This window comes from Oncorhynchus gorbuscha, unplaced genomic scaffold (assembly GCF_021184085.1).
Source record: "Oncorhynchus gorbuscha isolate QuinsamMale2020 ecotype Even-year unplaced genomic scaffold, OgorEven_v1.0 Un_scaffold_2697, whole genome shotgun sequence".
Taxonomy (NCBI): Eukaryota; Metazoa; Chordata; class Actinopteri; order Salmoniformes; family Salmonidae; genus Oncorhynchus; species Oncorhynchus gorbuscha.
Genome location: NW_025747136.1, coordinates 25,001 through 46,645, shown reverse-complemented (window position 1 = coordinate 46,645; position 21,645 = coordinate 25,001). Strand labels below are relative to the sequence as shown.

Sequence of the window (21,645 nt, the reverse complement as noted above, 5' to 3'; positions counted from 1 at the left end):
GCAGCTGTCTGAAAGAGTCTAGTCCTGACTTAACCAGAGTCCTGCCCGCCAGACTCAGCAGCTGTCTGAAAGAGTCTAGTCCTGACTTAACCAGAGTCCTGCTCACCAGACTCAGCAGCTGTCTGAAAGAGTCTAGTCCTGACTTAACCAGAGTCCTGCTCACCAGACTCAGCAGCTGTCTGAAAGAGTCTAGTCCTGACTTAACCAGAGTCCTGCCCGCCAGACTCAGCAGCTGTCTGAAAGAGTCTAGTCCTGACTTAACCAGAGTCCTGCCCGCCAGACTCAGCAGCTGTCTGAAAGAGTCTAATCCTGACTTAACCAGAGTCCTGCCCGCCAGACTCAGCAGCTGTCTGAAAGAGTCTAGTCCTGACTTAACCAGAGTCCTGCCCGCCAGACTCAGCAGCTGTCTGAAAGAGTCTAGTCCTGACCAAATATATTAAATGTTACCATTTACATATGGAGAGTCTAGTCAGTGTTTGAGAGAGTGAAGAATGGGTCATTCCCAGAAAACCAAAACTAAGCTCTTTATAACAGAAGCTGATTCGCTTTAATTAACAGTGTTAAAGTTTCCTGAGTTTAATAACGAATAGCCGTGCTCTCAGGTGACAGATTTAATACTGAGTTGATTAAATGTTTGACATCGAAACGTTTTATAGTACAATCGTACGTTTTGGTTTCACAAAATTCCTCTAAGATTTACAGTAGGCTACGTTGGTGCCAAATCAGAGTCTGGAGTGATTTCATAAAGAGATACAGAATTCCAGGTAGAAGAATTCTAGAATGAGTAGAAGCCCTTCTACTGAGAGAATGTTGGCTTCAAATCAATCATCTACAATGTTATGATGAAGAGTTACAGAATTTCAGGTAGAAGAATTCTAGAATGAGTAGAAGCCCTTCTACTGAGAGAATGTTGTCCACAGCCTCCACCCCATCCCTATCCCCATCTTCTACCCAGCCCCAGCCACAGCCTCCACCTCTACCCCTTCCCCAGCTTCTACCCAGCCCCAGCCACAGCCTCCACCCCATCCCTATCCCCATCTTCTACCCAGCCTCAGTCTCCACCCCATCCCTATCCCCAGCCCCAGCTTCCACCTCTACCCTATCCCCATCTTCTACCCAGCCCCAGCTTCTACCCAGCCCCAGCTTCTCCCCAGTCACAGCCCCAGCCTCCACCTCTACCCCATCCCCATCCCCAGCCTCCACTCTATCCCATCCCCAGCTTCTACCCAGCTTCAGCCTCCACCTCTACCCCATCCCCAGCTTCTACCCAGCTTCAACCTCCACCCCATCCCAATCCCCAGCCTCCACCTCATCCCCATCTTCTACCCAGCCTCCACCCCATCCCTATCCCCAGCACAGCCTCCACCTCTACCCCATCCCCAACCCCAGCTTCTACCCAGCCTCAGGCTCCACCTCTACCCCATCCCCAACCCCAGCTTCTACCCAGCCTCAGCCTCCACCTCTACCCCATCCCCAACCCCAGCTTCTACCCAGCCTCAGCCTCCACCTCTACCCCGTCCCCAACCCCAGCTTCTACCCAGCCTCAGCCTCCACCTCTACCCCGTCCCCAACCCCAGCTTCTACCCAGCCTCAGCCTCCACCTCTACCCCGTCCCCAACCCCAGCTTCTACCCAGCCTCAGCCTCCACCTCTACCCCGTCCCCAACCCCAGCTTCTACCTAGCCTCAGCCTCCACCTCTACCCCGTCCCCAACCCCATCTTCTACCCAGCCCCAGCCTCCACCTCTACCCCTTCCCCAGCTTCTACCCAGCCCCAGCCTCCACCTATACCCCATCCCCAGCTTCTACCCAGCCCCAGCCACAGCCCGGACACCTGAGCCCTCCAACCTCTGCTTTCATCTCCCAGACCAGACCAGACCAGACCAGGGACAAAGGCACAGAGAGAGAGAGAGAGAGGAGGAGAGAGGAGGGAGGAGAGAGGAGGAAGGAGAGAGGAGGGGTTGGCTGAGCTGCGTTTGCATTATTAACCATTGATTATTAGGAGCATCATTGTGAACAGAGAGCTCAGTGAGAATTACTGATCGTACAACAGCAGATGTATCTGTCTCCTTGTAATGACTCTCAACCAACATGCAGTTATCATGTTGCAGCTCAATTATGGAACACGTGATGTCATCAAACTGAGACATTGCTTGTTAGAACAGGAACTACAGATTATAGAACAGATAGAACTGTTGCACGTTGGGCTCTTCGGATGTAGCTGAGTTTGGATTGAAAATAAATGGTCATTAGGACCAAGGGACAGTATGAGAACTAAACTGTGTGACCCCAGTGTGAGTTTTCTACATTGTTTACTAACCTATATAGAAGCCTAAACTATGGTTTCTCACAGAGAAACACTGTCATGGAACATGTTATCTAATGGGAGTAGTTTGTGGATTTGGGTCAGACATCTTGTGACTCTAATGAAGTGTACAGATCATGTACAAATTGCATGCATTTTGTTCTACTTGACCATAGGCACACTAGTAATGTTACAACATAAATCAAATGTATTTTATATTTAAAAAACGATAATACACAGAAAAATATTTGTACATATTTCCTCCAATTTAATCTAATGCACAGACGCTACAAAACGAGCTTGGGGTCTTTATGTACTGAAAGATATCCAGGTATAATTGCTGTATTTTTCTGTGAATGAAAAGCTCAGGGTCATTAGTTGTGATTTCTGGTGTCTGTGCCTGACATATTTAACGTGCTCTATCAATGCTGCGTTTCAAAACAGCGGCTCCGCTCTCCTACCTGTCCTCTTTGGGTAGCGGTATCCCATTTCGCCAGCATTATACTGCTGCTTTTGCTGTTGGGAGAAAGAGAGAACAAGGAAAGGTTTGTTCCTAGCAGGTAATCAGCACTTGTGTTGGTCAGGAAAAAGAACCGCGGCGCAAAAAAGACTAGGACCTTTTCTCTGACATCAACAGAATACGAGGCTGAAAATGTCTACTGTGTGACTACAACTCAGACAATAAACACAACACTCAATACATTCGCAACGAAAATCATCTCAAAATGACAGTGTAATAACGTCTTCATTGTTTTTAAAATTATAACATATAACATTTACAAATGAATTATACATGATTTATGAAACTCACTTATCATGCCAGTGTGTTATATTCACTGCGTCTTTGCCCCACGAAATGTGCGCTGAAATAAACGAGTAAAACAATAAATGGAAGTGATGAGTTGATCGAAATGATTAAAAAGTCAAATAAACCTTTCTGAATAAATCGATAATAATTGATAATACGACATCAGAATATCAGAATGTGAGAAGAATCACCGACAAAAGTACGTACAGTTCTACACATATAACAGGTGCGCAAATATAGCGTCCTTATAAGTGCATTACAATATTCTGCATCTATGATATAGAAAACATTTGGCTAGTTGTATTCCTGCAAATGCAAATGAATGATTAAATGGTAAGAAACTGAGAGAAAAAAATGACCACAAATAAAACAAAATATATAAACAAGTCTATGTAGATTATTCAAAGAGTAGGACAGGAGGCTAAACCACTTCAAAAGTGAACACGGGATTTACCTTGATAAATTAGAATAAAATAGAACGATAAAAAATGCAAAAATCTTTTCCTGCTCAAAATGAAATTAGGATCCATTCGTGATTCATACAACCCACGGTCAGTGGAATCGCTTTCTCCCCCGCCAGGTAAAATGGAATTTAGCTGCACCATCGATACATTTTTTCTGATACCATGTGGATAATTTCCTCCTCACAGATTTCCTCTCCTTCTCTCTCTTTTTCCATTCGGGTTATTCCGGAGGAGCATCCTTGCTCCTTGGATAGGCACCAGCCGCTCCTGCTCATTTGCATAATATATGCAAGGATGGCAGGTAAACTAGAAGCGCGAGGACAGAGATGGACCCAGGTTCTGAGGTGGTGCAATATTTCCACTTAGGTGGACATGTTTTGTAAACCACTTTAACATCCAGTGGGAAAGTATGGTTAAATGTGCTTCTAATTTGTCATTTTTGATAGATCGCCTATAGGGCCCAGACTATAAATTCAGTATGCCTAATTTTGGAAAAGTAACCATTCAACAAATCAAATATAATTTGTATCACAAGCCATAGGAACGTGTTTTTGTTTTAAATCTAGGCTAAATGTGTTTCTAAATGTTACATTTAAGGCACTTGAGATTTTATTTTTTACACCTGATAGATAGTGTTGCATATCTGAAACGTCTACAGCTATTCCTACCGGTAACAACTCATCTACTGCCTCGACAGCGCCCTCATGTGTTCAATATGTCAGTCCATTATATTATTACTGTGCAACATGCAGTGGGAGAGTGAGAGAGTTGGGTGAGACAGGGACGCAGTTTAAGCCCCACCTTCTACAACATATATATATCAACGATTTGGCGCGGGCACTAGAAAAGTCTGCAGCACCTACTAGAATCTGAAGTCAAATGTCTACTGTTTGCTGATGATCTGGTGCTTCTGTTCTCAACCAAGGAGGGTCTACAGCAGCACCTAGATCTAATGCACAGATTCTGTCAGACCTGGGCCCTGACAGTAAATCTCAGAAAGACCTAAATAATGGTGTTCCAAAAAAGGTCCAGTCACCAGGACCACATATACAAATTCCATCTAGACACTGTTGCCCTAGAGCACACAACAAACTATACATACCTTGGCCTAAACATCAGCGCCACAGGTAACTTCCACAAAGCCGTGAACGATCTGAGAGACAAGGCAAGAAGGGCATTCTATGCCATCAAAAGGAACATAACATTCAACATACCAATTAGGATCTGGCTAAAAATACTTGAATCAGTCATAGAGCCCATTGCCCTTTATGGTTGTGAGGTCTGGGGTCCGCTCACCAACCAAGACTTCACAAAATGGGACAAACACCAAATTGAGACTGCATGCAGAATTCTGCAAAAATATCCTCTGTGTACAACGTAAAACACCAAATAATGCCTGCAGAGCAGAATTAGGCCGATACTCGCTAATTATCAAAATCCAGAAAAGAGACGTTCAATTCTATAACCACCTAAAAGGAAGCGATTCCCAAACCTTCCAAAACAAAGCCATCACCTACAGAGAGATTAACCTGGAGAAGAGTCCCCTAAGCAAGCTGGTCCTGGGGCTCTGTTCACAAACACACCCTACAGAGCCCCAGGACAGCAGCACAATTAGACCAAATCAAATCATGAGAAAACAAAAAGATAATTACTTGACACATTGGAAAGATTTTTTTTTTAAACAGAGCAAACTAGAATGTTATTTGACCATAAACAGAGAGTACACAGTGGCAGAATACCTGACCACTGTGACTGACCCTAAACAGAGAGAACACAGTGGCAGAATACCTGACCACTGTGACTGACCCTAAACAGAGAGTACACAGTGGCAGAATACCTGACCACTGTGACTGACCATAAACAGAGAGTACACAGTGGCAGAATACCTGACCACTGTGACTGACCCTAAACAGAGAGTACACAGTGGCAGAATACCTGACCACTGTGACTGACCCTAAACAGAGAGTACACAGTGGCAGAATACCTGACCACTGTGACTGACCCTAAACAGAGAGTACACAGTGGCAGAATACCTGACCACTGTGACTGACCATAAACAGAGAGAACACAGTGGCAGAATACCTGACCACTGTGACTGACCCTAAACAGAGAGAACACAGTGGTAGAATACCTGACCACTGTGACTGACCCAGAATAAACAGAGAGTACACAGTGGCAGAATACCTGACCACTGTGACTGACCCTAAACAGAGAGTACACAGTGGCAGAATACCTGACCACTGTGACTGACCCTAAACAGAGAGTACACAGTGGCAGAATACCTGACCACTGTGACTGACCATAAACAGAGAGTACACAGTGGCAGAATACCTGACCACTGTGACTGACCATAAACAGAGAGTACACAGTGGCAGAATACCTGACCACTGTGACTGACCATAAACAGAGAGTACACAGTGGCAGAATACCTGACCACTGTGACTGACCATAAACAGAGAGTACACAGTGGCAGAACTACCCATGACAGTGGCAGAATACCTGACCACTGTGACTGACCCTAAACAGAGAGTACACAGTGGCAGAATACCTGACCACTGTGACTGACCCTAAACAGAGAGTACACAGTGGCAGAATACCTGACCACTGTGACTGACCCTAAACAGAGAGTACACAGTGGCAGAGACCACTACTGACCCTAAACAGAGAGTACAGTGGCAGAATACCTGACCACTGTGACTGACCCTAAACAGACACAGTGGCAGAATACACAGTGGCAGAATACCTGACCACTGACCACTGACTGACCCTAAACAGAGAGTACACAGTGGCAGAATACCTGACCACTGTGACTGACCCTAAACAGAGAGTACACAGTGGCAGAATACCTGACCACTGTGACTGACCCTAAACAGAGAGTACACAGTGGCAGAATACCTGACCACTGTGACTGACCCTAAACAGAGAGTACACAGTGGCAGAATACCTGACCACTGTGACTGACCACAGAGAGTACACAGTGGCAGAATACCTGACCACTGTGACTGACCCTAAACAGAGAGTACACAGTGGCAGAATACCTGACCACTGTGACTGACCCTAAACAGAGAGTACACAGTGGCAGAATACCTGACCACTGTGACTGACCTGGCAAATACCTGACCACTGTGAGACCCCTCAACATGGAAACCTGACCACTGTGACTGACCCTAAACAGCACAGTGGCAGAATACCTGACCACTGTGACCCTAAAGAGCCAGCTTCAAGTGGCATGGACCACTGACACCCTAAACAGAAGAACCAGTGGCAGAACATGGACCTGAACACCTAAACAGAAGTACACAGTGGCAGAATACCTGACCACTGTGACTGAGCCAGCCTCAGAATGGACCTGACCACTCCCATAAAGAGCCAGTGGCAGAATGACCAACATGGACCTGACCCCCTAAAGAGCCAGCACTGACCATAAACAGAGAGTCAACATGGACCTGACCACTGTGACTAAAGAGCCAGCCTCACATGGACCTGACCACTCTAAAGAACCAGACTCAACATGGACCTGACCACTGTGACTGACTAAACAGCCAGCCTCAACATGGACCTGACCACTGTGACTGACCCTAAACAAGAGTACCAGTGGCAGAATACATGGACCTGACCACTCTAAACAGAAGTGCCAGCAGAATCAACATGGACCTGAACCACTGGCAGAAACCTGCCAGCCTCAACATGGACCTGACCACTCTAAAGAGCCAGCCTCAACATGGACCTGACCCTAAACCACAGTAGAAGTGACCAGCCTCAACATGGACCTGAACCTGTGACTGACCAGCTAAAGTGGCAGACCACTGTGACCAGTGGCAGAATCCTGACATGTGACTGACCCTAAACCACAGTAGAAGAGCCAGAGCTCAACACAGTGGCAGAATACCTGACCACTGTGACTGACCCTAAACATTGCAAAACAAATTTCCTTCAATCAGATTTCATCTGAACATTCTTCTTTACAAAGCTTTAGCAAAACATGGACCTGAACACTCTAATGAGCCAGCCTCAACATGGACCTGAGCCCCCTAAAGAGCCAGCATCAACATGGACCTGACCACCCTAAAGAGCCAGCATCAACATGGACCTGAACACTCTAAAGAACCAGCCTCAACATGGACCTGATCTAAAGAACCAGCCTCAACATGGACCTGACCACCCTAAAGAACCAGCATCAACATGGACCTGACCACTAAAGAGCCAGCATCAACATGGACCTGACCACCCTAAAGTGCCAGCCTCAACATGGACCTGAACCCCTAAAGAGCCAGCCTCAACATGGACCTGACCACTCTAAAGAGCCAGCCTCAACATGGACCTGACCACTCTAAAGAGCCAGCCTCAACATGGACCTGAACACTCTAAAGAGCCAGCCTCACCATGGACCTGACCACTCTAAAGAACCAGACTCAACATGGACCTGAACACTCTAAACAGCCAGCCTCAACATGGACCTGAACCCCTTAAAGAACCAGCCTCAACATGGACCTGAACACTCTAAACAGCCAGCCTCAACATGGACCTGAACCCCTTAAAGAACCAGCTTCAACATGGACCTAAACACTCTAAAGAGCCAGTCTAGGATAACAGTGGAGAAAAAACCTATAGGAAGAAAGAAACCTTGAGAGGAACTAGACCCTAAGGAAGGAACCAATCCTCTTCTCTCTCTGGCTTGCCAGGCAAGTTCAGAGGTAGTAAGACCGCCAAGGTTGGTCAATTGTTCAAATGAAATTCAATACCCAACGAGTAAAACTTTAAAAAATGTGGAGCAACGGTGGTCTGGTGGTCATGATCTCAAGTGTAGGATTTGAATGTGAATCGGATGCTTTTCACACAGAGGGCTCTGGTTACAGAGAGAGGAAGTGGGCCTGTGTGTGACTGACTCTCACAGAGAGAAGAGGGCTTTGACCAAATCCCCTTTAGAGAGTTCCTGGGGGCGCTCCCATGTCCCACGGCCACTTTGTGACGCTCCACCATTGTGTGTCTAGTTTCATCAGTAGTAAGGAGACGTGAGCATAAGGGGGGACATGGCGGGAGGAGACTGTGGACAGGGGGACAGACAGGCAGAGGGGACAGACAGGCGGAGGGGACAGACAGGCGGAAGGGACAGACAGGCGGAAGGGACAGACAGGCGGAGGGGACAGACAGGCGGAGGGGACAGACAGGCAGAGGGGACAGACAGGCAGAGGGGACAGACAGGCAGAGGGGACAGACAGGAGGAGGGGACAGACAGGCAGAGGAGACAGACAGGCAGAGGGGACAGACAAGAGGAGGGGACAGACAAGAGGAGGGGACAGACAGGCAGAGGAGACAGACAGGCAGAGGAGACAGACAAGAGGAGGGGACAGACAGGCAGAGGGGATGAACCTGACTCTACAGTGGTGAGAGTAGAGAGAGTTCACTCAGGTTGGTTATAGGACCTCGGCCCAACACAAGACCCAACTCCATCAGCCCAACACCAGACCCAACTCCATCAGCCCAACACAAGACCCAACTCCATCAGCCCAACACAAGACCCAACTCCATCAGCCCAACACAAGACCCAACTCCATCAGCCCAACACAAGACCCAACTCCATCAGCCCAACACAAGACCCAACTCCATCAGCCCAACACAAGACCCAACTCCATCAGCCCAACACAAGACCCAACTCCATCAGCCCAACACAAGACCCAACTCCATCAGCCCAACACCAGACCCAACTCCATCAGCCCAACACAAGACCCAACTCCATCAGCCCAACACAGACCCAACTCCATCAGACCCAACTCCATCAGCCCAACACAGACCCAACTCCATCAGCCCAACACAAGACCCAACACAGCAGACCCAACTCCATCAGCCCAACACAAGACCCAACTCCATCAGCCCAACACAGACCCAACTCCATCAGCCCAACACAAGACCCAACTCCATCAGCCCAACACAAGACCCAACTCCATCAGCCCAACACAAGACCCAACTCCATCAGCCCAACACCAGACCCAACTCCATCAGCCCAACACAAGACCCAACTCCATCAGCCCAACACAAGACCCAACTCCATCAGCCCAACACAAGACCCAACTCCATCAGCCCAACACCAGACCCAACTCCATCAGCCCAACACCAGACCCAACTCCATCAGCCCAACACAAGACCCAACTCCATCAGCCCAACACCAGACCCAACTCCATCAGCCCAACACAAGACCCAACTCCATCAGCCCAACACAAGACCCAACTCCATCAGCCCAGCACCAGACCCAACTCCATCAGCCCAACACAAGACCCAACTCCACACAGACCCAACTCCATCAGCCCAACACAAGACCCAACTCCATCAGCCCAACACAAGACCCAACTCCATCAGCCCAACACAAGACCCAACTCCATCAGCCCAACAGAAGACCCAACTCCATCAGATGTTAAAAGGACCTCAAACTTTTCTTTAACAGTTTTATTTTCCAATGGAAACTAGGAGATGTAACATCATAGAGGGTTAAATAGTCATTTAGAAACAATATTATATACACATTTCAAAAACAATCAGAGGGAACAGTTTTGTCATCACCTATGTACATACAGGTTGTTGTGCTCTTGATGGCACGGTAGAATTAACTTGACAACAATGGAGAACGACGTGCTACTACTTTTAAATGTTTATCAATACAGAAGCATGGTGAAATAACAGGGTGCACGCAGGCACAAGTCAAAACAGGAACATACAGCTCATTTGCATATCAGTGACCTTCAACCCTGAGAGGCTGATACTATTGGCTGGGAGTTCTCCACTATTATGTTAAAGCTGTACAGCTCCATATACATGACACAGGTCAGAGAAAAACATTTAAAACCACGACAAGTGAGGTGACTCGTTTCATTTTGTCACTAAATTATTGCAGCCTAGTTTAAACTAACGTCCGTTGAGATCTCTAAAGGATTTATGTTTCCACAGGTCTTACTCACTGCCTAGAAGAATCAGCTAATTCATCAACAACAATGTGGTACATGTACATATTCAATCATTTGTTCCTCAAGGGCATGTCTTCTTTGAAAAGGGAGGATCGTCATCAGTTTGCATTGATGTCAATGGGAATATTTGAAAGGGAGGATGCGCATTTTCACATTTTCACTTAGTCATCAGTTTGCATTGATTTCAATGGGAATATTTGAAAGGGAGGATGCGCATTTTCACATAGTCATCAGTTTGCATTGATTTCAATGGGAATATTTGAAAGGGAGGATGCGCATTTTCACATTTTCACTTAGTCATCAGTTTGCATTGATTTCAATGGGAATATTTGACTAAAATAGAAGTTAGGACTAAACAGGGTGCTACAGTTTGGGTCTGTTTACTCAGACAAAAGGTTAAGCCACTTCTAAGAAAAAAAAGCATTCTCAATTGAGAATTTAAAAAAAAAGTTAAGTGCTTTTCAGTCCAGGAATAAGCTTAACCTGGGTCTGGGAAACTGGCCCCTGTATGTCCAACCCATAAACACCCGTCCTAAAGCCAACTAGATCAGACCAACCCTTGAGGTCAGTGTGATGATTACAAATAAAGAACAATTTAGCTTAGCAGCACTAATCAGTATGTAAAGCACATCATTCATATAAAAACAGTATCATCATCATCATCAGGTCAATATTTATATTGGTGTAGGTTTTAGACCGAATATATTCATCTGGACTATCAAAACAAACACAAAACATTTGACATGTTTTCAGTTTGAATCAGAACTTCATTTTGAAAACAGCTCACAACATAATGTTTACAACAAACAAACAAACAAACATCCTAACTCAATGTTATCCTAATATGCTGCTTTCGTTCTCCGGAGGAATTGGCTTTTGTTTGGGGGGGGGGGGGGGGTTATGAAAAGTAAGTTGTTGCTATGCAAACACTGTTGTATTGTATCGTACTACCGACTCATCTAAAACAGGAGAACGACACGGCTGCCTTGCCAGACTGCCTTGCCAGACTGCCCTGCCAGACTGCCCTGCCAGACTGCCAACTAACACAGCAGGAGACAGAAACATGAACTGGATACAAAACATCACAGGTCTGATATCGAAAGACAATCTAGGGCCGTATATTTATAAAGCATCTCATAGTCGACCTTCTGATCTACTGTAGGATCAGTTCAGACCTGCTGATCTACTGTAGGATCAGTTCAGACCTGCTGATCTACTGTAGGATCAGTTCAGACCTGCTGATCTACTGTAGGATCAGTTCAGATCAGTTCAGTTCAGACCTGCTGATCTACTGTAGGATCAGTTCAGACCTGCTGATCTACTGTAGGATCAGTTCAGACCTGCTGATCTACTGTAGGATCAGTTCAGACCTGCTGATCTACTGTAGGATCAGTTCAGACCTGCTGATCTACTGTAGGATCAGTTCAGACCTGCTGATCTACTGTAGGATCAGTTCAGACCTGCTGATCTAGGGATCAGTTCAGACCTGCTGATCTACTGTAGGATCAGTTCAGACCTGCTGATCTACTGTAGGATCAGTTCAGACCTGCTGATCTACTGTAGGATCAGTTCAGACCTGCTGATCTACTGTAGGATCAGTTTAGACCTGCTGATCTACTGTAGGATCAGTTCAGACCTGCTGATCTACTGTAGGATCAGTTTAGACCTGCTGATCTACTGTAGGATCAGTTCAGACCTGCTGATCTACTGTAGGATCAGTTCAGACCTGCTGATCTACTGTAGGATCAGTTCAGACCTGCTGATCTACTGTAGGATCAGTTTAGACCTGCTGATCTACTGTAGGATCAGTTTAGTTTTTCAGATCAGAAAGGGGGGAGGGGTCTGATCCTAGATTATAATGAATAAGATTACATGGACATGGGGGAGGTCTGATCCTAGATCATAATGAATAAGATTACATGGACATGGGGGGGTCTTGATCCTAGATTATAATGAATAAGATTACATGGACATGGGGGGTCCTGATCCTAGATTATAATGAATAAGATTACATGGACATGGGGGGGTCCTGATCCTAGATTATAATGAATAAGATTACATGGACATGGGGGGTCTGATCCTAGATTATAATGAATAAGATTACATGGACATGGGGTGGTCCTGATCCTAGATTATAATGAATAAGATTACATGGACATGGGGGGGTCCTGATCCTAGATTATAATAAGATTACATGGACATGGGGGGTCCTGATCCTAGATCAGTGCTTCTACTCGGATGCTTTATGGATACAGGGCCAAAACACTAAGCTACCTCATCATCACTGTAGAAGGCAAAGATCCAGAGGCCCGTCTGGTGTCAAATAGGTACCGTCTCGTTAAGGAACTACGTACCCTACATTTTAAAACTACACACAGATCAAATGTGTTTGTCACAGTCTCCCCCCATCTGTCAACAGTTAATCAACCGTTCTGAGCAGTGTCTGCCAAGGATGTAGTGGTAACAAAAGAAGGATCCTCTAGATTATTCTATTACTAATGCAGTGTAATACATCTGCCCTTCACTAAATAAAAAGGTGTTTAAACAATATTTACTCTGGACTACAGCCTATTTCCAGTCCCCAGCACCACAAACACAGAACACATGGTGGGGGAGGGGAGAGACATATCATTGACCCAGTTTGTCTTTAACTTATTTATTTGTTTGTGTGGTGTGTGTCCTGTTGGATAGCGTCCCCATACAGTGTGTGTGTGTGTTTCTTTAGTGGTGTTCTGTTATCTGGGCCGGTGGTTGGCCAACAGGAAGTCCTTGTCTTTGCAGGTAAGGCAGAGTTTAAGGTTCCGAAGAGAACCCCCGGAGCAGAAGAACGCCCAGAGACCCACGAGGAACACGATGATGTAGGTGGGAACCAGGCTGCCCACGTACTGAGGGTTCTGGAATGTCTAGTAGAGAAATAACAAAAAGACTGATGAGTTATGGATCTCTGGGGAAATTCCTAACAGAAGGTTCTGGTTCAGGAACCTCTGGGAGAAAAAAATACTGAGGGTTCTAGAACGTCTGGGGAGAGACATGACAACGGCTGCGTTACTATGGGAACATGTTTTGTCCCATTTGAAGTGCTGTGGTGAAGGACAGGAATCAGTGGAGGAGCCTTTGTGACATTATGTCCCAATGGAGATGAAGATGTTACTAAGTAAGTAAAAGTACGAGGATGTACGACTACTGCCAACACACATTTACTTCTGAGTGTTTATTCATCAACCCATCAGTCAAGTCCACCTACTGCATGAACACAATGATCTACTGTATCGGTCTATCTATCCAGCCAGCCAGCCAGCCAGCCAGTCTATTTTCTGACTTACCAGACAGGAGACGAGGAGGTGGCTGATGACGACCACAGCCAGAGACCACCAGTGTTGTTTCTCACAGGAATCAAAGAACACCACCCCCCAGAACATGTGGAGCAGGACGATGGCCATGGTCATGAAGGCTATAGGGAGACAGAGAGAGAGTTAGCCTCAGGATAATGGTCATGGTCATGAAGGCTATAGGGAGACAGAGAGAGAGTTAGCCTCAGGATAATGGTCATGGTCATGAAGGCTATAGGGAGACAGAGAGAGAGTTAGCCTCAGGATAATGGCCATGAAGGCTATAGGGAGACAGAGAGAGTTAGCCTCAGGATAATGGTCATGGTCATGAAGGCTATAGGGAGACAGAGAGAGAGTTAGCCTCAGGATAATGGTCATGGTCATGAAGGCTATAGGGAGACAGAGAGAGAGTTAGCCTCAGGATAATGGCCATGAAGGCTATAGGGAGACAGAGAGAGTTAGCCTCAGGATAATGGCCATGAAGGCTATAGGGAGACAGAGAGAGAGTTAGCCTCAGGATAATGGTCATGGTCATGAAGGCTGTAGGGAGACAGAGAGAGAGTTAGCCTCAGGATAATGGTCATGAAGGCTATAGGGAGACAGAGAGAGAGTTAGCCTCAGGATAATGGTCATGAAGGCTATAGGGAGACAGAGAGAGAGTTAGCCTCAGGATAATGGTCATGAAGGCTATAGGGAGACAGAGAGAGTTAGCCTCAGGATAATGGCCATGAAGGCTATAGGGAGACAGAGAGAGAGTTAGCCTCAGGATAATGGTCATGAAGGCTGTAGGGGAGACAGAGAGAGAGTTAGCCTCAGGATGATGGTCATGAAGGCTATAGGGAGACAGAGAGAGAGTTAGCCTCAGGATAATGGTCATGGTCATGAAGGCTGTAGGGGAGACAGAGAGAGAGTTAGCCTCAGGACGATGGTCATGAAGGCTATAGGGAGACAGAGAGAGAGTTAGCCTCAGGATGATGACCATGGCTATAGGGAGACAGAGAGAGTTAGCCTCAGGATAATGGTCATGAAGGCTATAGGGAGACAGAGAGAGAGTTAGCCTCAGGATAATGGTCATGAAGGCTGTAGGGGAGACAGAGAGAGAGTTAGCCTCAGGATAATGGTCATGAAGGCTGTAGGGGAGACAGAGAGAGAGTTAGCCTCAGGATAATGGTCATGAAGGCTGTAGGGGAGACAGAGAGAGAGTTAGCCTCAGGATAATGGTCATGAAGGCTGTAGGGGAGACAGAGAGAGAGTTAGCCTCAGGACGATGGCCATGAAGGCTGTAGGGGAGACAGATAGAGTTAGCCTCAGGATAATGGTCATGAAGGCTGTAGGGGAGACAGAGAGAGAGTTAGCCTCAGGATAATGGTCATGAAGGCTGTAGGGGAGACAGAGAGAGTTAGCCTCAGGATAATGGTCATGAAGGCTGTAGGGGAGACAGAGAGAGAGTTAGCCTCAGGATAATGGCCATGAAGGCTATAGGGAGACAGAGAGAGAGTTAGCCTCAGGATAATGGCCATGAAGGCTGTAGGGAGACAGAGAGAGAGTTAGCCTCAGGATAATGGTCATGAAGGCTGTAGGGGAGACAGAGAGAGAGTTAGCCTCAGGATAATGGTCATGAAGACTGTAGGGGAGACAGATAGAGTTAGCCTCAGGATAATGGTCATGAAGGCTGTAGGGGAGACAGAGAGAGAGTTAGCCTCAGGAGGATGGCCATGGTCATGAAGGCTATAGGGAGACAGAGATAGAGTTAGCCTCAGGATGATGACCATGGTCATGAAGGCTATAGGGAGACAGAGAGAGTTAGCCTCAGGTCAATCAGAAAAATGACTACTAGGCCTCCCTAGTGGTGCAGCGGTCTAACATGGAACCCAAACCGGCTGTACGCGTGCGTCATCGTGCATAACTGTATTTTGTCCCTCCACACCAAACGCGTTCAAGACACGCATGTTAAAATATCAAAACAAACTCTGAACCAATTACATTAATTTGGGGAGAGGTCGAGAAGCATTAAACATGTGGCAATTTAGCTAGCTTGCACTTGCTAGCTAATAGGTCCTATTTAGCTAGCTTGCTGTTGCTAGCTAATTTGTCCTGGGATATAAACATTGAGTTGTTATTTTTCCTGAAATGCACAAGGTCCTCTACTCCGACAATTAACCCAAACATAAAACGGTCAACCGAATCGTTTCTAGTCAGCTCTCCTCCTTCTAGGCTTTTTCTTCTCTGGACTTTATATAGCGATTTGAGACCTTCGTAGAATTAGGTGCATTACCACCACCTACCTCGTTCGTCTTTCAGTCACCCACATGGGTATAACCAATGAGGAGATGGCACATGGGTACCTATTTCTATAAACCAATGAGGAGATGAGAGAGGCAGGACTTGCAGCGCGATCTGCGTCACAAATAGAAAGGACTTCTATTTTTGCCCTTGGCAACGCAGACGCTCGTTGGGGTGCGCGAGCAGTGTGGCCGGTGGGGCTTTACTTGGATCATCGCATTCTAGCGACACCTTGTGGCTGGCCGGGCACCTGCAGGATGACCTCTTTCGTCAGTAGAACTGCGTTTCCTCCGACACATTGGTGCGGCTGGCTTCCGGGTTAAGCGGGCGTGTATTAAGGAGCACGGTTTGGTGGGTCATGTTTCGGAGGACACGTGACTCGACCTTCGCCTCTCCCGAGCCCATTAGGGAGTTGCAGCGATGAGACAAGATGAAAATTGGAGGGTAAATATAAATATAAATAAAAAAATGAATAAAAAATAAATATAAAAATGAATAAAAATAAAAGACTACCGTCAGGAAAGTTGGTGAAATAAAACGTTTCTTCCTGTGTGGTTTCAGGCTATTAAGTACATTTTAAAAAACATGGCAGACTCATACAGTACCTGAGGACAGGAAGTAGTGTTGGGAGTCTCCATGGATACCAATGGTGCCGGGGCCAACAGAATCGGCCAGGATATTGACCATTGAGAATGCTCCACTCATGAAGCCGAACCCCAGCCCAGACACTGAGGAAAACAGACAGCAGAGACACTATCAAGACACTGGGGAGACAGACAACAACAGGGAAAGATGTAATGGCACTCTACGGTCTAAAATAACAGCTATGAGGGTTTTAATGTAATATGAACCATCATAACTGCTACCACAGAGGAAAAGGGGCCACAAAACTCTGCCTCAAAGCTAATATCTTCCATCTGCTTCCAGTCTTAATCTAATATCTTCCATCTGCTTCCATTCACAATCTAATATCTTCCATCTGCTTCCATTCACAATCTAATATCTTCCATCTGCTTCCATTCACAATCTAATATCTTCCGTCTGCTTCCATTCACAATCTAATATCTTCCATTCACAATCTAATATCTTCCGTCTGCTCCATTCACAATCTAATATCTTCCATCTGCTTCCATTCACAATCTAATATCTTCCGTCTGCTTCCATTCACAATCTAATATCTTCCGTCTGCTTCCATTCACAATCTAATATCTTCCGTCTGCTTCCATTCATAATCTAATATCTTCCGTCTGCTTCCATTCATAATCTAATATCTTCCGTCTGCTTCCATTCATAATCTAATATCTTCCGTCTGCTTCCATTCATAATCTAATATCTTCCATCTGCTTCCATTCATAATCTAATATTTTCCATCTGCTTGCATTCATAATATCTTCCATCTGCTTCCATTCATAATATCTTCCATCTGCTTCCATTCATAATATCTTCCGTCTGCTTCCATTCATAATCTAATATCTTCCGTCTGCTTCCATTCATAATCTAATATCTTCCATCTGCTTCCATTCATAATATCTTCCGTCTGCTTCCATTCATAATCTAATATCTTCCGTCTGCTTCCATTCATAATCTAATATCTTCCGTCTGCTTCCATTCATAATCTAATATCTTCCATCTGCTTCCAGTCTTAATCTAATATCTTCCATCTGCTTCCATTCACAATCTAATATCTTCCGTCTGCTTCCAGTCTTAATCTAATATCTTCCATCTGCTTCCATTCACAATCTAATATCTTCCGTCTGCTTCCATTCATAATATCTTCCATCTGCTTCCATTCATAATATCTTCCGTCTGCTTCCATTCATAATCTAATATCTTCCGTCTGCTTCCATTCATAATCTAATATCTTCCATCTGCTTCCATTCATAATATCTTCCGTCTGCTTCCATTCATAATCTAATATCTTCCGTCTGCTTCCATTCATAATCTAATATCTTCCGTCTGCTTCCATTCATAATCTAATATCTTCCATCTGCTTCCAGTCTTAATCTAATATCTTCCATCTGCTTCCATTCACAATCTAATATCTTCCGTCTGCTTCCAGTCTTAATCTAATATCTTCCATCTGCTTCCATTCAAATCTAATATCTTCCGTCTGCTTCCATTCATAATATCTTCCATCTGCTTCCATTCATAATATCTTCCGTCTGCTTCCATTCATAATCTAATATCTTCCGTCTGCTTCCATTCATAATCTAATATCTTCCATCTGCTTCCATTCATAATCTAATATCTTCCATCTGCTTCCATTCATAATATCTTCCGTCTGCTTCCATTCATAATATCTTCCGTCTGCTTCCATTCATAATCTAATAGCTTCCATCTGCTTCCATTCATAATATCTTCCATCTGCTTTCATTCATAATCTAATATCTTCCATCTGCTTCTATTCATAATCTAATATCTTCCATCTGCTTCCATTCATCATCTCTAATATCTTCCATCTGCTTCCATTCATAATCTCTAATATCTTCCGTCTGCTTCTATTCATAATCTCTAATATCTTCCATCTGCTTCTATTCATAATCTAATATCTTCCATCTGCTTCTATTCATAATCTCTAATATCTTCCATCTGCTTCTATTCATAATCTCTAATATCTTCCATCTGCTTCCATTCATAATCTAATATCTTCCATCTGCTTCCATTCATAATCTCTAATATCTTCCGTCTGCTGCTATTCATAATATCTTCCATCTGCTTCTATTCATAATCTCTAATATCTTCCATCTGCTTCTATTCATAATCTCTAATATCTTCCATCTGCTTCTATTCTCTATTCATAATCTCTAATATCTTCCATCTGCTTCTATTCTCTATTCATAATCTCTCAAATCTAGCACCTGCTTCTATTCATAATCTCTAATATCTAGCACCTGCTTCTATTCATAATCTCTAATATCTTCCATCTGCTTCTATTCATAATGTTATGCACATGAGGTCATTTTCGGTCTTCCGCCACATACCATAGGCTAGTTGCCGTATGGAGATTGGCATCGTTTCCTCTGCACTCAACATGAGCAAGCCTTCGTTTGCCTTCCTGTAAAACAAAGAAATAGCACAACAATCAAACTACAGTATCATCAAATATAGTAGCACCCAAACCCAACCCTTAAATTATATTACAGTTTCCATGTTTCTCCAACACTAAAAACAAAGAAAAGTCAAACTATCGTCGAATCACTGAGTGTCCATCCGCTATCATTAAGCGTCCAAGTTTCTCTTACAACAAAAGCTATGAAAACAGGCAGAATCTGTCAGCTACTGGAATATACAGTGCCTTCATAAAGTATTCATACCCTTGACTTATTCCACATTTGGTTGTGTTACAGCCTGAATTCAAAATGGATTAAATAGATTCTCACCCATCTACACACATTATACCCCAAAAACGACAAACACAGGAGCTATAGAATAATATAGTGCTGCAGTATAATGCTAACTGCTAACACAGGAGCTATAGAATAATATAGTGCTGCAGTATAATGCTAACTGCAACACAGGAGCTATAGAATGTGCTGCAGTATAATGCTGCTAACACAGGAGCTATAGAATAATATAGTGCAGCAGTATAATGCTAACACAACACAGGAGCTATAGAATAATATAGTGCTGCAGTATAATGCTAACTGCTAACACAGGAGCTATAGAATAATATAGTGCTGCAGTATAATGCTAACTGCTAACACAGGAGCTATAGAATAATATAGTGCTGCAGTATAATGCTAACTGCTAACACAGGAGCTATAGAATAATATAGTGCAGCAGTATAATGCTAACTAACTGCTAACACAGGAGCTATAGAATAATATAGTGCTGCAGTATAATGCTAACTGCTAACACAGGAGCTATAGAATAATATAGTGCTATAATGCTAACTGCTAACACAGGAACTATAGAATAATATAGTGCTGCAGTATAATGCTAACTGCTAACACAGGAACTATAGAATAATATAGTGCTGCAGCTAACACAGGAACTATAGAATAATATAGTGCTGCAGTATAATGCTAACTGCTAACACAGGAACTATAATATAGTGCTGCAGTATAATGCTAACTGCTAACACAGGAACTATAGAATAATATAGTGCAGCAGTATAATGCTAACACAGGAGCTATAGAATAATATAGTGCTTCAGTATAATATAGTGCAGCAGTATAATGCTAACTGCTAACACAGGAGCTATAGAATAATATAGTGCAGCAGTATAATGTTAACATATAAATAATATAGCCGTGCAGTATAATGCTAACTGCTAACACAGGAGCTATAGAATAATATAGTGCTGCAGTATAATGCTTCTTTTTTTATTTTTCCTTTATTTAACTAGGCAGGTCAGTTAAGAACAAATTCTTATTTTCAATGACGGCCTGGGAACAGTGGGTTAACTGCCTGTTCAGGGGCAGAACGACAGATTTGTACCTTGTCAGCTCGAGGGTTTGAACTTGCAACATACCGGTTACTAGTCCAACGCTCTAACCACTAGGCTACCCTGCCGCCCCTTCTAGGAAGAAGTGGCAGAATGCATAAGGGAAATAGGCCCTATATTAAAATAGCAGAAGTTTTGTGTGCATTCGTGAAGAGTTGGGCATAAATCCACATCTCCACAAGGCCAGAGACCAATAATATAAATGTTATCCATTTTTAAACAAAATGTGTGAATACTTTCTGAAAGCACTGACATTCCTCTCAACAATGGACTTCTTCTCTGTTACAGTCTGGAAAAACCCCCAAGGGATATAAGACCAGAATGTAGAGCAGCAGCATCGCTGAGCAGGTCATGGGGATAGGCTTACTACACCTGGGTTCAAATACTATTTGAAATAATTTCAAATACTTTATCTGGGTTTGATTTGAGCTTGTCGGGTTTAAAATTGACCAATAGATAACCTTAAAAAACAGCCATCGCTGACTATGTATCACTCCACACAGGCTAAAGCAAATGAACCCAGGTCTGTTTTTGAGCCCAGGTCTGCGACTTACTTCAGCAGCTTGTAGTAGCCGAAGCGGAAAGTCTCCTGCAGCAGCACGGAGAGCACCACCCCGAATATGAGCAGTCCTTTCTGCTGGGAGGAACTCTCTTTGTTGCTGATCTGAACGGTGATGAACCACACTAGTGAAGACAGCAGCAGAGAACACAACCAGAAGAACGCCCTGGGAGAGAGAAGAAGAAAACACGAGTTTAACACTACGTATAGAAACACTCATAAAATAAAGGTTCCATCACACACACTGAAATGGACAGAGTTTAGGATTGGATGAACTTGCCCCCAAATAGGATGTCTTAGACACATAGTACTGCTGCATACAAAATAGACATTGGTCAATACACACTCAACATAATACATACATAGCAAGGTACCCCTGTCATACACTTCTCATATAGCCACATACATAATATTTCGCTAACTAGTACAAACATGAATGACTGTACTGTGAAATAAAACATTCTACGGGCTCCACAAAATGTAAAAGAAAAACAGG

The 21,645-nt window shown here is 44.4% G+C and overlaps 1 protein-coding gene across 2 annotated transcripts in view; it reads right to left on the bottom strand.

Annotated features, from left to right (window-relative positions):
* Positions 1-10,200: 10,200 nt before the first annotated feature.
* aph1b (APH1B gamma secretase subunit) overlaps positions 10,201-21,645 on the bottom strand; it is a 12,119-nt gene continuing 674 nt past the window's right edge. The window contains exons 2-8 of one of the 2 annotated variants that reach the window (XM_046339389.1): positions 21,145-21,315; positions 19,125-19,198; positions 16,749-16,871; positions 13,855-13,982; positions 12,198-13,434; positions 11,812-11,991; positions 10,201-11,766 (exon numbers count right to left, since the gene is read on the bottom strand). In XM_046339389.1, the coding sequence (XP_046195345.1) occupies positions 13,267-13,434; positions 13,855-13,982; positions 16,749-16,871; positions 19,125-19,198; positions 21,145-21,315 (664 nt within the window). In that variant the 3' untranslated portion in view covers positions 10,201-11,766; positions 11,812-11,991; positions 12,198-13,266. The remainder of the gene's footprint in view (positions 11,767-11,811; positions 11,992-12,197; positions 13,435-13,854; positions 13,983-16,748; positions 16,872-19,124; positions 19,199-21,144; positions 21,316-21,645) is intronic. The other variant, XM_046339390.1, reaches the window with a different exon arrangement.